We start from the raw sequence: 15,121 nt of genomic DNA on the forward strand, positions 1-15,121 counted from the left end.
CCTATTGAAAAGTGTCAAGCAACAGATTTCTTATTTTTCCTAACATCTATATGGTACTAGTATCACCTCCAACAAATTTCATGAATTTTGGACTCATAATTAATTTATAAAAATTCATGCAAGGATTAACTATTTATAAAAGAAAAATCTATAACTATAGATCTACACACGCACTGGTCTTCAAATTTTTATCTAAGCTCACATATGACAAGAATAGCCTACCACAAAAATTTCATAATTTTTGGAGCACAGGAACTCTAGATATAAAATAAACAAATTTGAATGCATTCAAAAGCACATTTCAAATCCTTATTTAAATCTCCAGAAATTTCTACTGTGGAAGCCAAGAACATATTTTTACTAAATACTACACTTCCTAAGCAACACAATCATATTTATTTCACAATTTTTGGAGCTACCAAACTGAAGATACAAATTTCACAAAACAAATCAAAAACTGGATTCAAAATGGGTTAGCCTTCACTACTGCTGTCGCTGACAGGTGGGACCCGTCAGTCAGGGGACCCCACATGTCATCGACACAGAGCAGAGTAGGCGGCGCTGCTCGGCTGACGCGGCGAGAACTCGACGGCGGTGAGTTCGCTGGCGGTGACATCATCACCATACGACCTACATGACTTAGCGCGTTGATTGGTATACTCGGCCGGCCCTATCGTCGACTCTGGAGCTGACGGCGGCGACCATGGCGGAACGGCGGAGCTGGACCACGGCAAAACACCGGTGACGACCTCGGTGGCTCGATCTAAGGCTCGGACGAGCACCAGGGTACTACGGCGGACCTAGCGCACCAGCTATCATGCGGAAAGGTAGACTACAGCGGCGGGGCCACGATGACGGACCACGGCGGCGAAGCTCCGGTGAGCCTTTGCACGGCACTGGGGCTTACCGAGCTCTGTCGGCGAGCACGGGAGGGAGCAGTGGGTCGCTGGGGAGACGGGGAAACTATGGTGGTGGTGCTGGAGTGGCTAGGCGCGGGCTGCGCGCGGCTATGGCGACGGCGGAGCTGCGGGCGCTCGGCGGCTGCTGCAGCGGGGAAGAAAAGGCGCCGGGAGCGAAATGGGAGCGCGGGATGGCTCGGGCGGGCGCTGGCGTGATGAAGGCGCGCTCGGGCGTGGCGTGGCCTGCGCGGTCAGGGCAACGGCGACGCGCGGCCGTCGCTGTGGACACGTGGCGCGCTGGTTCTGCCGTCGGTCGGCCACTGAACGCGTCGTTCAGTTTCGTCAGAAACGTGATGGCCGAACCTGACAGCGCGTTTTCAACTTGATTTACCGGCTAATCGGTGGCTCCTTCGTGCAAACTTACTAAATAGAATTTGTAGACCCATGTACCAGCTACAATTGTTGTTCAATGATCGAGTTCTAATTCTCACCCAAACTCGAGTTATAATGCCCTAAAGGTCAGCTTGTCAGGCTGTCAGGGTTTCACGACTTAGCAAATTTCGTTAAGTGTTGAAATCAGGATTTTGATGATTCTTGTGATCCAATTTCAAACATGTTAGGAGCTGAATCATGTGATGACCCAAAAATAAAAGTTGTTCCTAATGTCAAACACTACAACTTTGCTTTAGTGAACTCCTCCATGCAAGGTCCCAAACACCTAGTTCAACTTCAGTCAAACATGTCACTTTGAAATCATGATACACATTCAAACCATGGCTAAATGACTAAACTAGCCCTAGCATTACATACCAAAGTTGTTCATGATGATATCATAAGCATGTTTGAGTAATTTGCGAGGCCATTTAAGCATTTCATGTAGTAGTCACTCATATAGCTATTCAAGTCAACACATGAAATATCACTTAGGTGCTTGATCATGAAATGTGGCCTTCATGAACAAGGTTCCTTTTGTTAACCTAAGTGTAGCTAAGGTGTTATAGTGACCAACATTACACACTAGCATTTATTTGCACATGATCATATGCATATGTTACAAGAAACACGAAATAACAAGCAATGTTTCATATGTTCAATCAGATGTTTCAATTGTAAATGATGATTTATGAATGCTTGATGCTCATGCTCATGTTATGCAAGTCAAGTTATGCAAGGCTAACACCCGAGGTGTTACAGGCCTCCACTCGGACTTACCCAATAATAACTCACCAGAGGTGTCACTGCTCGTGCCCATCGAGGGTAGCCTGGCATACTCCACCCCTCCTTCTGAACAAAAAGGATGCGTGAGGGCCGCACAAAAAAGACAGGGAAACTCCTGATCGCCCTCTTGCTCCGCGCAGAGGCTCGAGGGCTCTTCCTGCAACCAAGCCGAGACCCAGTGACCCAAACTCACACTCAGGGGTTCGACAAACACGATAAAACCCCTCGCTCAACACGAGAAAAGCCCCTAGAGGAATAAATCCACTCCTCTAGGGCCTTGGGGGCTACACCCGGCGGGTGCGCTCGCATGCACCCACCGAGGCCTCGAGTACGAAATACCATCCCACCAGAAGCTACCGCGATCCAAGTCTTGTCAAAACCTCAGGAAGAGCGCTCACACTCTCCCCGAGGCTCAGGGGCTACTGTCGGGTACCATAAAAAGGTGTCCCCTAAGCAAGAACCGAAAAAATGGCTTAAGACCCTATAAAAATTGAAGCCAAGGGACAACTACTGGCAAACCCCCACCTTATCCGAGGCTCGGCTGGACCACCCGGCCCACCTTGAACAGTATCCTGCCTCACCCGAGGTGGGCTTGGCCCAAAATGAGACCATGAGGCCTCGGACGAGGTACCGATTCTCCGCCTCACTTGAGGCCCCGCCCGAAAGGCCTCAGACGAGGTGCCGATTCTCCAACTCGCCCAAGGCCCTGCACGAAAGGCCTCAGACGAGGCGCCGATTCTCTGACTCGCCCGAGGCCCCGCCCGTAAGGCCTCGGACGAGGTGTCAATTCTCCGACTCGCCCGAGGCCCCGCCCGTAAGGCCTCGGACGAGGTGCCGATTCTCCGACTCGCCTGAGGCCCCGCCCGTAAGGCCTCGGACGAGGTACCGATTCTCCGATTCGCCCGAGGCTCCAAACATAAGGCCTCGAACGAGGTACCAATTCTTCGCCTCGCTCGAGGCCGGCTCGGTAGCCACCCTGTCACCGCCGCCTCGACCAGGACGTCACGTCCAACTAACGCGGCCAACCACTCCCGCGACGTCAGCCGAACGATGGCTCGACACAGCGGAGTGACCGACGAGGTGGGAGTCGCATCAACGCCATGTCGTCCGAGACAGGACGGGGCAGGGGTTACCGGCCGCTGTGATCGGCACTGTGCCCACGACTGACACCTATGCGGCACTGTGCTGCCTAACCCCACCTGCTCCAAGGACGGCGCGGCATGGGGAGTCAAGGCGGGGTCCCTGTAGCCTTGGAATCAACGTACAAAGACCAACTGCTCCCTCCGAGCCTCGGCTATCCGCTTTGGGCCCCTGTAGCCTCGAAACTCGCGCCCGCCGAGCCCCCCACAATGGTTCAGCCTCGGCACCAACTGGGCCTCGGCTCTCTACGTTGTCAACGTACAGTGACCGGCACGTCGTTCACAGTATACGCCATGTCCTGCGTCAAGCCATCATAGGAGCTCCCACGTCGCACAGGATCGGGCGTGACCGGCGCGTCGCTCCAGTGCATCAAGGACAAGACCGCTCCATCGACCATGCCGCCACAGTGATAAGCTACAGGGCTCGGCACACCGCCTCCGCTCATAAAAACGCCACGTAGCGAACACATGTATCGCCCTGTCCCCCCCTTTAACTATAAAAGGGAGTGACCGGGGCCGTTTCTAGACACGCACGCACAGACGGAGACATCGCTTAGACAGACACACGCGGACGAGCAACGCACAACGCTCTGTAACTCACACTCCCTCGCATTGCAAGAGATCAACATCTCAAGCAACCCACGCCGCTCCACGTAGAGACATGGGACTAGCTCCCTCTCTCGCCTTGCTTGTAAACCCCTACTACAAGCACCTCGGTGCAAGAAATACAAGATCGCTCTCTCAGACTGGACGTAGGGCACCTATTGCCTGAACCAGTATAAACCTTGTGTCTCTTTGCATCACCATCCGGGATTAGGAACACGCAGTACACTTTCACTAGCCGGTTGAGGACCCGCCAGTCCAAAACACCGACAACGCTAGTAATTTTTTTTTAAATTTAATTAGATTTGTAAAAAAATATTAGGAATATTTGTATCTCCAAATAAGTTTATTATAAAAATAGATTCAACTATCTATATAATATAATTATACTAATTATATATCATAAATATTAATATTTTCTTTATATATTTGGTTAAAGTTGAATAAGTTTAACTTTTTAGAAATTAAGAACGACAATTTAAAAGGGACGGATCTAAATCATATAAAGATTAGATGAGATCGAAAACAAATACCCAAATCGATTTAGGGTTTGGGTGCTCGGTTTCGCACAGCTGAAAGTGAAGAGAAGGGAGGTAGGCAAAGGACGAAGGAGGCTAGACCTAAGCTAAACACCAAGCGTACGGCGGCGGCGTTGGTCGCCGAGTTGCTCGATGAGAGCGAGAGAGAGCCGCGCGAACACGGGGCGAACCGAAGAAAAGGCAGGCCGTGAACCGAGTCCGGTTCTGTTTTTTCTTTTTCATCACGAGTCCGAACCTGGCGCTGGCGGGCCTCCCTTGATAGTTTCTGAGGCGGGCCCAGGCCCAGGCCTAACAGGCCGATATGTATAGACTTTACCGCCTTCGATGCGTCGTTTACGTATTCAGTTATTATTCACCCAATATCCGTCACTCGGGACAGCGGCGATGTCGTCGGCCACCTCCTCCGCCGCCGCCGCCGCCGCCGGCGGTAGCGAAGGAAGCGGGGAGATCGCGTACGTGAGCTACGGCGGGGAGCAGTACCTGCCGCTGGTGATGTCGCTGGTCGACGAGGAGCTCAGCGAGCCCTACACCATCTTCACCTACCGCTACTTCGTCTACCTCTGGCCACAGCTCACCTTCCTGGTACGCGGCGCCTCCCCTTCTCTCCCTCTCTCTCCCCCCACCTCTCCCCTCCGCGCCCTCTCGAATCGCGCCGTGGTCGTGCCGGATTTGACGCTCTCCTGGTTCTTCGTCTTGGGTGGCAACGGGGATGGGGGGGGCGATGCAGGCGTTCGATGCCAGGGATGGCAAGTGCGTGGGGACGGTCGTGTGCAAGATGGGGGAGCACAGGGGTGCATTCAGGGGCTACATCGCCATGCTCGTCGTCCTCAAGCCCTACCGAGGGAGGGGAATAGGTGACGCAATTCTTCTTCCTTTTTGTTACTACTGCTTCTTTTGGCTCTTGAATTGCTGTCACCTCTGTTCGAGATAAGGAATGATCGTGCCCGGATAGGTCTATTACGTACTAGAGTGCAGAAACCTTGATGCGCGCTGTTCAATTATGTGCACGGTGCATAGAGACTATCAAACAGATCAATTATTACTATTACTATGCTTTGTGAACTTGCTTGTGTTGTCCAACTGGGCATTGTTCAATTAGATCACAAATTCGTAGCTTTGACACTTAAAAAAAGGGTAGCCCAATTGTGCCAGAAAGAAGCTTCATTTTCTGTGTGAATGAACAGGCATATATATGTTTACTTCTTGGCTGCTACCTGCTAGATCGTTTCTTGACAATTGGCATGCGTCGTATGACTGTTGTGGACCCTTTCTTGAAATAATAAATGAGTTTCTTTGGCAAACTGTAGTTGAGAAACACTGCTAGTTAGAAAAGGAGTTTGCAAGCTTTGTCCGAGTACTTTCCATTGACTGTATATACTGTAAAGACTTGTAGGCAGGGCAAGTTGAGGAAAGCCACAAGGCCACAACTTGCCACTAATTAATCTAGCGGGTTTGTGGATGTCCGCCAATTCCGCTCACTTGTGTTCTGTGAACTTGGTGGCTACAAACCAGCATGACCCACAAAGCACGCGTAGCTGGCTCGCTTGCCAATACTGCTTCACATGCCTGCTTAATAGAAATACATACTGCATACTGCTGCTAGAGAATCGAAAAAAATCGGGCCAACAAATTTATCATAATCCACAAAGGCCCCAACAGAATAGTAATTCATGCTATTGTACAATAGATTAATCAAACAAAATTCTGGATAGATACATAGATGAACAACAACTGATAGCTATTTCAGTACGAGTTCAATATCATTTCAGCTTGCATGTAATGGGATTTATGCAAATACTAATAATGTCCCCAATATGGCACTGGGATAAAAGCTTATGATCTCGAGTCTTCAGACACCAACAATAGGGAAAAGTTAGAAAAAAAAGAGAAAGAAGTTGCAACGAAGAATGCTCCTCCTAGCACCTTCTTTCTTCGGTTCTGGAAAGTTCAGAAACAAAGGTTTTCATCAAAACTGCAAAACTATAATGTGAAGTCCAAAGTCTAAACATGTGCTGAAATATAATTACTTTGAACAACCTAGAGATTATGGAAGGTCAATCATTGATGCCAAAAACAATTGAAGGTTTAACCAAAACAAATCTGTTGAAGATAGTTCATATAAAGGCCTATGTGTTAGACTAGCGCCTATAGGGCTGGCCATGGGCCTTGGCGCCCAAGCCTGGTGGCTGGGCTGCCTCAGGTTTATAGTAGTTGATCTTCCAGTTTAAGCAAGAATCTCTGTTGATTGGGTGTGTTCTATAAACCAGCCTCAGGTTTATAGTAGTTGATCTTCCAGTTTAAGCAAGAATCTCTGTTGATTGGGTGTGTTCTATAAACCCTACACCGATCCTTGCCTATATATGTTGTACCCCCTTGTACACATTGAATCAATCTACTACTTTCTCTGTGCCATATCTTCTCTCATGGTATCGGCCGCCTAGGTTTCTTTCCTTACGCTGCACCCGCTCGCGCGCCGGCTCCTCGCCGCGTCGTGGCTGCTCCGCGCGCCGGCTCTCTGTTGCGCAGCGCCCCCCCCCCCCCCCCCCCCCCCCCGCGCGCACGAGCCGGACTTCTGCCGCGTCGCGCCCACCCACCCCATGCGCGCGCCGGCTCCCTACCGCGTGCGCAAGTCTTTCTTGCGCAGCGCCGCCATGCCTGGGACCTCTCCGTTTACCCCCAAGTCTAGGGATGACGCGACCTCTACCGCCGCCTAGATTGAGGAGTTGAATCAGCGCCTCGCCAAGGAAAAGGCAACTGAGGCTGCCGCCGCCGCCCAGCGCTAGGCCACGTGTGACGCTGCCTTGGCCCGCACCCTTCAGGCGGAGGAGGAGGCCGCAACCGCCACCAAGGACCATGACGCCGCGGCCCAGAGCGCCAGCAAGGCCCTGGCACGCGCGGCTGCCACCGCCGCCTCTGCCGAAGCAGAGTCCTCCGGTGCCGCTCCGGCGCCCACCGACCTCCACTCCGCCATGCTGCTTCATGAGGCGTTGGCCCTCCTGAACCTGCACGCCCAGGCAGTCGCCGTCAATAATATCCAACATCACATCACCATCGTCCTTGACGTCGACTCCGGTAATTTCAATCGATGGCACGATCAGTTCTTGTTGACCCTTGGCAAGTTCTCCCTCCAGGATCACGTCCATCAGGATCCTCCGGTCCCTGTCTCCCAGAACTAGGCTCGGATGGACTACGTCGTCAAGTCCTGGATTGTCGGCACGCTCATCGACGACCTCGCCGAAGTCATCTCCGCCTAGGGCTCCACTGCCCAGCACGCTTGGCTCGCCGTCGAGTCTCAGTTCCTTGGCAATCAGGAGGCGTGCGCCATCCACCTTGAGACGAAGTTTCGCAACTTCATCCAAGGCGATCTCTCCATCACCGACTACTACTGCCGCCTGAAGAAGATGGCTGATGATCTCACAGCCCTTGCCGAGGTCATCACCGATCGCACCCTCGTCCTCAACGTGATCCGTGGCCTCAACGGGCGCTTCAGCCACATCGGGGCTCTTCTTCGTCATGCTCGGCCCTTCCCCTCCTTCCTGGAGAAGCGTGACGACCTTATCCTCGAGGAACTCACCGTGGAGAACTGGAAGGATGACCCTGCCACCGCAGTCGCTGCTTACACCACGTCGACCTCTCCGCACCCCGCCCAGCAGCAGCCTGGCACCGGCTTCGGGGGCGCCGGCGACTCCAAGTCCAACAGCCGTCGTAGCAAGCGCGGCGGCGGTAGCAAGGGCAGTGGCGGCAGTGGCAGCACTGGAGGCCAGGCTGCACGCCCTCCTGCCGATGCACAGTAGCAGCAAGCCGGTGGAGCACAACAGCAAGCCGGCGCTACTCAGTCCGCCGCTGGCGCCAGGAATCGGCCCACCGTCTACAACCCCTAGATGGGATCCATCCAGATGTGGCCAGGGGGGGCCTCGTCCTCCGCTGTCGTCCCTCCCGCTGCATCCACAACAGTAGGCACTCCTCGCCCAGCAGCAGCAGCAAGGCTTCGCCGCTCAGCAGCAGCTCGCTGCTGCCCCTGCTGCCACTGATGGCACCAGCTAGTGTACTGCACCCGGCTCCTACAACCCTGTCGCCAGTCTCCCTTCTTGGGATCCGTCGGCTCTCGCCTCTGCCTTCAGCACGACATCGCTGACTCCACCTTCGGCCAACGAGTGGTACTTCGACTCAGGTGCTACTTCACACTTGACCTCTAAGTCCGCTTCACTTTCACATGTTCTTTTTCCACGGTATCCTACTCCTTCATCTATTATTGTCGGTAATGGCTCCATCCTTCCTGTCACTGCCACTGGCTCCACAGAGTTGCCACACGCTTTGCGTCTTAATAATGTTCTTGTTTCTCCACAAATTATTAAGAATCTCATCTCTATTCGCCAATTTACTACCGATAATAATTGCTCTGTTGAGTTTGACCTTGTTGGTTGTTCTGTGAAGGCTCTTCCATCTCGGACCGAGATCGTCATGTGCAATAGCTCCGGGCCGCTATACCCTCTGCGCCTACCTCCAGCACACTCCCTTGTCGCCAAGGCTACGTCCCCACTGTGGCATCGGCGTCTCAGCCACCCCGGTCATGAGGCGTTGTCGAAGCTTGCGTCTAGTGTCTCCTGTCAAATTCAGGATTGTTCAGATTTGTGTCATGCTTGTCAGTTAGGGCGTCATGTTCGTCTGCCCTTTCATGCGTCCACCTCTCATGCGTCTAGTAAGTTTGATCTTATTCATTGTGATCTATGGACCTCTCTAGTTGTCAGTATTTCTGGTTACAAATATTATTTAGTTATACTTGTGGACTTTTCCTCTGCGCCTCAAATTTGACACTTACAGCACTCTCGCTCATTTCATCGCCTATGCCTCCACTCCGTTCGGCGCCCAAGTCAAGGCTGTACAGTGTGATAATGGGAAAGAGTTTGACAACTCTAGCGCCCGTAATTTCTTCCTCACCCAGGGCATCCACCTTTGCATGTCCTGCCCCTACACCTCGCCTCAGAATGGTAAAGCTGAACGCATTATTCGCTCTATCAATAATTTTGTTCGCTCCCTGCTCTTTCAGGCATCCATGCCTTCCTCCTACTGGGTCGAGGCCCTCACCACGGCGACGTCCTTGCTTAACATCCTGCCTACCAAGACTCTCCAATTCTCCACGTCGCACCTTGCCCTCTATGGCACGTCACCGGCGTACGATCACCTGCGAGTCTTTGGTTGCAAATGTTACCCAAACCTGTCCTCCACCACACCACATAAACTCTCTCCTAGGTCCGTCCTGTGCGTCTTTCTTGGCTATTCCGCTCACCATAAAGGATACCGCTGCCTTGATCTCTCTTCTAATAGAGTCATCATCTCACGACATGTCATCTTCGATGAAACTGCCTTTCCTTTTGCCGAGCGCGATGGCCCGCGCCTTCCCGCGGACTTTGAGTTTCTTGATGCTACTGATGTTGTGCCTGCTTCTATTAGGCCGTCGCACAAGTTTTTGCCTGCAGGAACCCCACCCAGCACCTCTGGCGCCACTAGCGCCCCTGCCGGTCCTTTGTGACTGTGCCCGGGGCTCCCCCGATGCCTCCAACGCCTGTTGATGATCCCCCGGCGCCTGCGCTCTACATCCCACCTACGCTGCGTGCGCCGCGGACCCTTACCGCGCCACACGCGGCCCAGGACACGCCCAGCACGTCTGGAGGCGCCCCACCTCGCCTGTTGTACATCCCGCCTACGCTTCGCGCGGCCTCGATGTCTCCAACACCGATTGTGGGCTCCCCAGCGCCGGTGTCACCTCCTTAGGCGCCCCGCGGGCCCTTGCTCGGGTTCCCGCCTCTTCGTTCGGAGCGCGACTTCACCTACCACTACACGTGATGGCCTCGACCACCGCCCGCTCTGGCTGCGCCTGCACCAGCCGCCCCACCTCCGCTGCCAAAGGGTGCTGTTGCTGTCCCTCCAGTGACCATCCAGCACGCCATGGGAACACGTTTGAAGAGCGGCTATCGGATGCCCGCTGCGTTCCACGCCGCACCTATGTCACCGATGCCGAAGACCTTTCGTAGCGCTCTAGCCGACCCCAATTGGCGAGCGGCTATGGAAGAGGAACACAGTGCCCTACTGAAGAATCACACTTGGGATCTCGTGCCTCGCCCCCCTCGGGCCAACGTCGTCACTGGCAAGTGGATCTTCAAACATAAGTTTCAGTCTGATGGCTCCCTCGAGAGGTACAAGGCGCGTTTGGTTCTCCGTAGCTTTACCCAACGGCCTGGTGTGGACTTTGATGAGACGTTTAGTCCCGTGGTGAAGCCTGCTACTGTTCGCACGGTGCTCTCCCTGGCTCTCTCTCGCCGATGTGAAGAATGCCTTTCTACATGGCACCCTGACAGAGACAGTGTATTGCCAGCAGCCCTTTGGATTCGAAGACCCAGCTCATCCGGACTTTGTCTGTGAAGAAGTCACTATATGGCCTCAAGCAGGCCCCTCGTGCCTGGTACAATCGGATGGCTACATACTTGCTGTCTCTTGGGTTTGTTGAAGCCAAGTCAGACACTTTGCTCTTTGTTTACCAGCACGGATCATTTACGGCCTACCTGTTGCTCTATGTTAATGATATTGTCCTCACAGCTTCCTCACCCGGTCTTCTTCGGCGGATCATCTCAGCTCTTCAACAGGAGTTCACCATGAAAGACCTTGGTGAATTGCATCACTTCCTCGGTATGCATGTTCAGCGATGTGGTGATGGACTTCTTCTATCTCAGCGGCAGTATATACTGGACATTCTTGATCGCGCCGGGATGGCAGAGTGCAAGCCGTGCTCCACTCCAGTCGGCAATAATCTGAAGGTTGCTGCAGCCGACGGCTCCCCTGTGTCTGACGCCTCAGATTTTCGCAGTCTCGCTGGAGCCTTACAGTACTTTACGTTCACCCGGCCAGATATTGCATATGCTATGCAGCAAGCCTGCCTTCATATGCACGACCCCCGTGAGCCTCACCTTGCTGCTCTGAAGCGAATTCTTCGTTATGTTCGAGGCACTCTTCACCTTGGTCTCTTGCTGCGACCGTCTACTTCGACTGATCTTGTTCTCTACACTAACGTTGATTGGGCTGGTTGTCCGGACACCCGCAAGTCCACCTCGGGCTATGTTGTGTTCCTTGGCGACAATCTCGTCTCTTGGTCCTCCAAGCGCCAGAACATGGTGTCAAGATCCAGCACTGAAGTCGAGTATCGCGCAGTGGCCAATGGAGTTGCTGAGGCCACCTGGCTGCGCTAGCTTCTTCTGGAGCTGCATGCTCCCCTCCGGCGTGCCACACTGGTGTACTGCGATAACATTAGTGCAGTCTACATGACCTCCAACCCGGTTCAGCATCAGCGCACTAAACACATTGAGATCGATCTTCACTTCGTTCGGGAGCGAGTTGCTACTGGTGATCTTCGTGTCCTGTATGTTCCAACCTCTTCACAATATGCGGACATCTTCACTAAGGGACTTCCCTCTTCGGTGTTTACGGAGTTCAGGTCCAGTCTGAACGTGCCGAGTGGCTGATGATCCGACTGCGGGGGCGTGTTAGACTAGCGCCTATAGGGCTGGCCATGGGCCTTGGCGCCCACGCCTAGTGGCTGGGCTGCCTCAGGTTTATAGTAGTTGATCTCCTAGATTAGGCAAGGATCTCCGTTGATTGGGTGTGTTTTATAAACCCTACACCAATCCTTGCCTATATATGTTGTACCCCCTTGTACACATTGAATCAATCTACTACTTTCCCTGTGCCATATCTTCTCTCACTATGAAATGAAAGCTTCAAGCTTTTGCAGTCATTCACATATTTTGCAGCTGTCAAGGGTCACCACAGGGGCACAAAGAGGACAAACATTGACTATCTTAGTGAAAATATTCATTTCCCTTGCAAGTTAGAGTGCGGTAATGCTGCTCATACCATACCAATACCTAGGAGGAAATTTTCTAGTGAATACTAGAAAAGAGGGCTTTCTACATAGGGATAGAGCAGGTGTTGTAAGGTAGATACAGTTTCAGCTTTAGTTTGAGAGTGAAGCAATTTTTGTAAAATGGCCTGTGTAACTGAGTGCAAGTTACAGCAATCTAGCTCAGATATATACAAGAACTTAGGCCAATGGGTTAGGCACAGTGATGCTATACACTTCACAGGACTAAAGAGGACCAAGCAACTCCTTACCCATCTGTGTGGAAGAAAATTCCAGACGAGGAAGCCACACCTGCAACCAGGCGTCCCATGCCCCAGAAACCAGCGCCTGTATCTTGGAGGCTCATCACCCCATCCTCTCCTCTTCCTCCACTGCAGAGGAGCGCTGGACAAGGGCCATGTTGCCACCAGCTGCCACGGCTGCAAACGTCATCTCAATCTGCATAGGCGTAGAGGTACAACAGGCAGAGGGCGACACTAACAGGGACAGCGGTGGTAGCAGTAGGATTCCGAAGAGGGTGATGCCAACAGGAGCAGCGGCGGCACTTCTTGTGAGTTTTGTCCAATGAGCTTGGGAGACTGAACAGTAATGGTCCGCAAGCTATTGGCTGGTGTCCCACAACAGGCCAACAGCCACGAAGAGTTATTTGCATGGCAGACTGGCGGGTTAGGTTAATAACCCATCCTGCCTGCATTCTTGACTGTGTACTAGGCATTGACTTGTGCTATTGCAGAATTTTGGATGGTCACTCTGTTCCAGTGTCATATGTATGGTAGTTCAGTGTGGGGTGTCATCAGGGAATCACTGATTCTGATAAGAGAATAGAGAAAATGATTAGTGATTATGGTGAGGAACGTTAACATCTTTTATTTGATAATTTCTTTCACATAGGACTACTATTTTGACAGATCCTTCTATTGAGAATGAAGGGCGGGCCTGGTGCAAGCGGTAGAGTCTTACCGCCTGTGACCGGAAGGTTCCGGGTTCAAGTCGCGGTCTCCTCGCATTGCACAGGCGAGGGTAAGGCTTGCCACTGACACCCTTCCTCAGACCCCGCACAGAGCGGGAGCTCTCTGCACTGGGTACGCCCTTTATCCTTCTATTGAGAATCTTTCTTCTAGCATACATTGATGATGAAATCCTTGGAATTATCTATCCTTTCAGCACTTACTCCCTCCATACTAAAAAATAAAGTCATTTTGGACAGTGACACGATCTCCAAAGTATAACTTTGACTTCTTGTTTTTATAAAAATATTTATCGAAAAATGATATATGTATATTTTTATGAAAGTATTTTTCAAGATAAATCTATTCATATGGTTTTCACATTTCCAAACTCAACAACTTAAAAATTATTCATGATTTATATTCCCAATGTTTGACCCAAAGCTTGTCCAAAACGACTTCATTTTTTAGTACGGAGGGAGTATATGGAATTAGTCCATTGGTGGATATTGCTTTTGTTATGCAGTGTGTGTAGCACAAGTTAGTTTTCTAATAAACGAATGATAATTACATCATTATGAGTATCCTAGTTTTTGTGTGTAAATTGGTACCAAATCTTTAGCCTTTTTCACGTTTTCAATTGGCTGATCTTAGCAAGCAAAGTAACTAAATCTCTATTTATCTTTATACAGCAACTGAGCTCGTTACTAGATCAATTCGGGTAATGATGGAGTCTGGCTGTGAGGAGGTAATTACTACTGCCATTTCACGTTCTCTTTTGGTTCCCAACATTCCAATTGGCTTGGAAAACTCCTAGAAGTGAGAGCTTGTCACCTATCTTTATTTTGGTATTTTCCATCTTTTTTGTGTAAAAAGGGTTTATAACATCTTCAGCTAGAAAGATGGTAATAAGTTTGAGCTTAGACCCTAGATTAACATGCAGTTTGCATATGAACATCCTTCCCAAATGTTCAAGTATTTTACATCCAACTTGTACCTTCTGATCAGGTGACACTTGAAGCAGAAGTTACTAATAAGGGTGCCCTTGCTCTCTATGGTCGCCTGGGGTTTATCCGAGCAAAGAGACTGTACAGATACTATCTAAATGGTGTAGACGCTTTTCGGCTGAAACTACTGTTTCCACGCCCTGATCCTGGCCTGCCTCCAATGATGATTGGCAATGACAGGGATGACCAGAAGATGGATTCTCCCTACTTGTGACAGTACCCTAATCTAGAATTGAGTTGGAGACCTGGAATCCAATCATTTTTCGCTCTGTTTCATGCTTTCACAGCTAGTATGTAACTGTAATATTGTTGGTACTTCATATAAAATTTTGAGGTGTTTATTTCCTCCTGTTCTTTGATAAGGATGTTGTATTTTTTTTTATTTTTTATCTTTTTGCTATCAACTTCACATCAAGCAGTAAGACCGTGCAGTTCTTTTGCTCAATAAACAAAACGCATGCCGCAGTTGCTGTAGAGTTTAATTGTGAATATCGAAGGTCTCTGTCAACAATACTTTTGATAAAATCCCAAAGATTGTGGATGGCCACAACCTAATCCTGTACAGGTCGTTCCTCTTAACATTCGGTAAATGAACATACAACTAGCTGGAAATGTAAAATCAATGACAGGATAACAGCGGGGTGTTGTGATGCTAAGTCCAGAAGCTGCAATAGTCCATTAGTCATTAAAAGCTGAATTCCACGCCAACAGCTTGAAATATTTTCGTTAAGCTAATATTGTTTTAACAGCAACAGGTAGCAGCCAGTAGAACCACTCTAGAAAACCAAAAAGAGCTATGCTCACTTGCTCAGCTGCACATCACACCCAACATGTCAGTAGAACATTAGGCGACACCA

General features: G+C 50.8%; 1 protein-coding gene across 1 annotated transcript; it reads left to right on the forward strand.

Moving 5' to 3' along the window:
* The first annotated feature begins 4,747 nt into the window (after positions 1 to 4,747).
* On the forward strand, positions 4,748 to 14,714 carry LOC136486871 (N-alpha-acetyltransferase MAK3-like). Its single transcript, XM_066483933.1, has 4 exons — positions 4,748 to 4,980; positions 5,126 to 5,252; positions 13,950 to 14,005; positions 14,266 to 14,714. Exons 1-4 carry the CDS (start codon positions 4,783 to 4,785, stop codon positions 14,476 to 14,478), a joined length of 594 nt encoding a protein of 197 aa, XP_066340030.1. The 5' UTR covers positions 4,748 to 4,782; the 3' UTR covers positions 14,479 to 14,714.
* Positions 14,715 to 15,121: the final 407 nt, after the last annotated feature.

This window comes from Miscanthus floridulus, chromosome 10, assembly GCF_019320115.1.
Source record: "Miscanthus floridulus cultivar M001 chromosome 10, ASM1932011v1, whole genome shotgun sequence".
Classification (NCBI taxonomy): domain Eukaryota; kingdom Viridiplantae; phylum Streptophyta; class Magnoliopsida; order Poales; family Poaceae; genus Miscanthus; species Miscanthus floridulus.

Coding starts and splice junctions, on each gene's coding strand:
- LOC136486871 (XM_066483933.1), top strand. CDS start 4,783: ATGTCGTCGGCCACCTCCTCCGCCGCCGCCGCCGCCGCCGGCGGTAGC. Junction 5,253..13,949: donor CTACCGAGGGAGGGGAATAG/GTGACGCAATTC, acceptor ATCTTTATACAG/CAACTGAGCTCGTTACTAGA. Junction 14,006..14,265: donor TGGAGTCTGGCTGTGAGGAG/GTAATTACTACT, acceptor CCTTCTGATCAG/GTGACACTTGAAGCAGAAGT.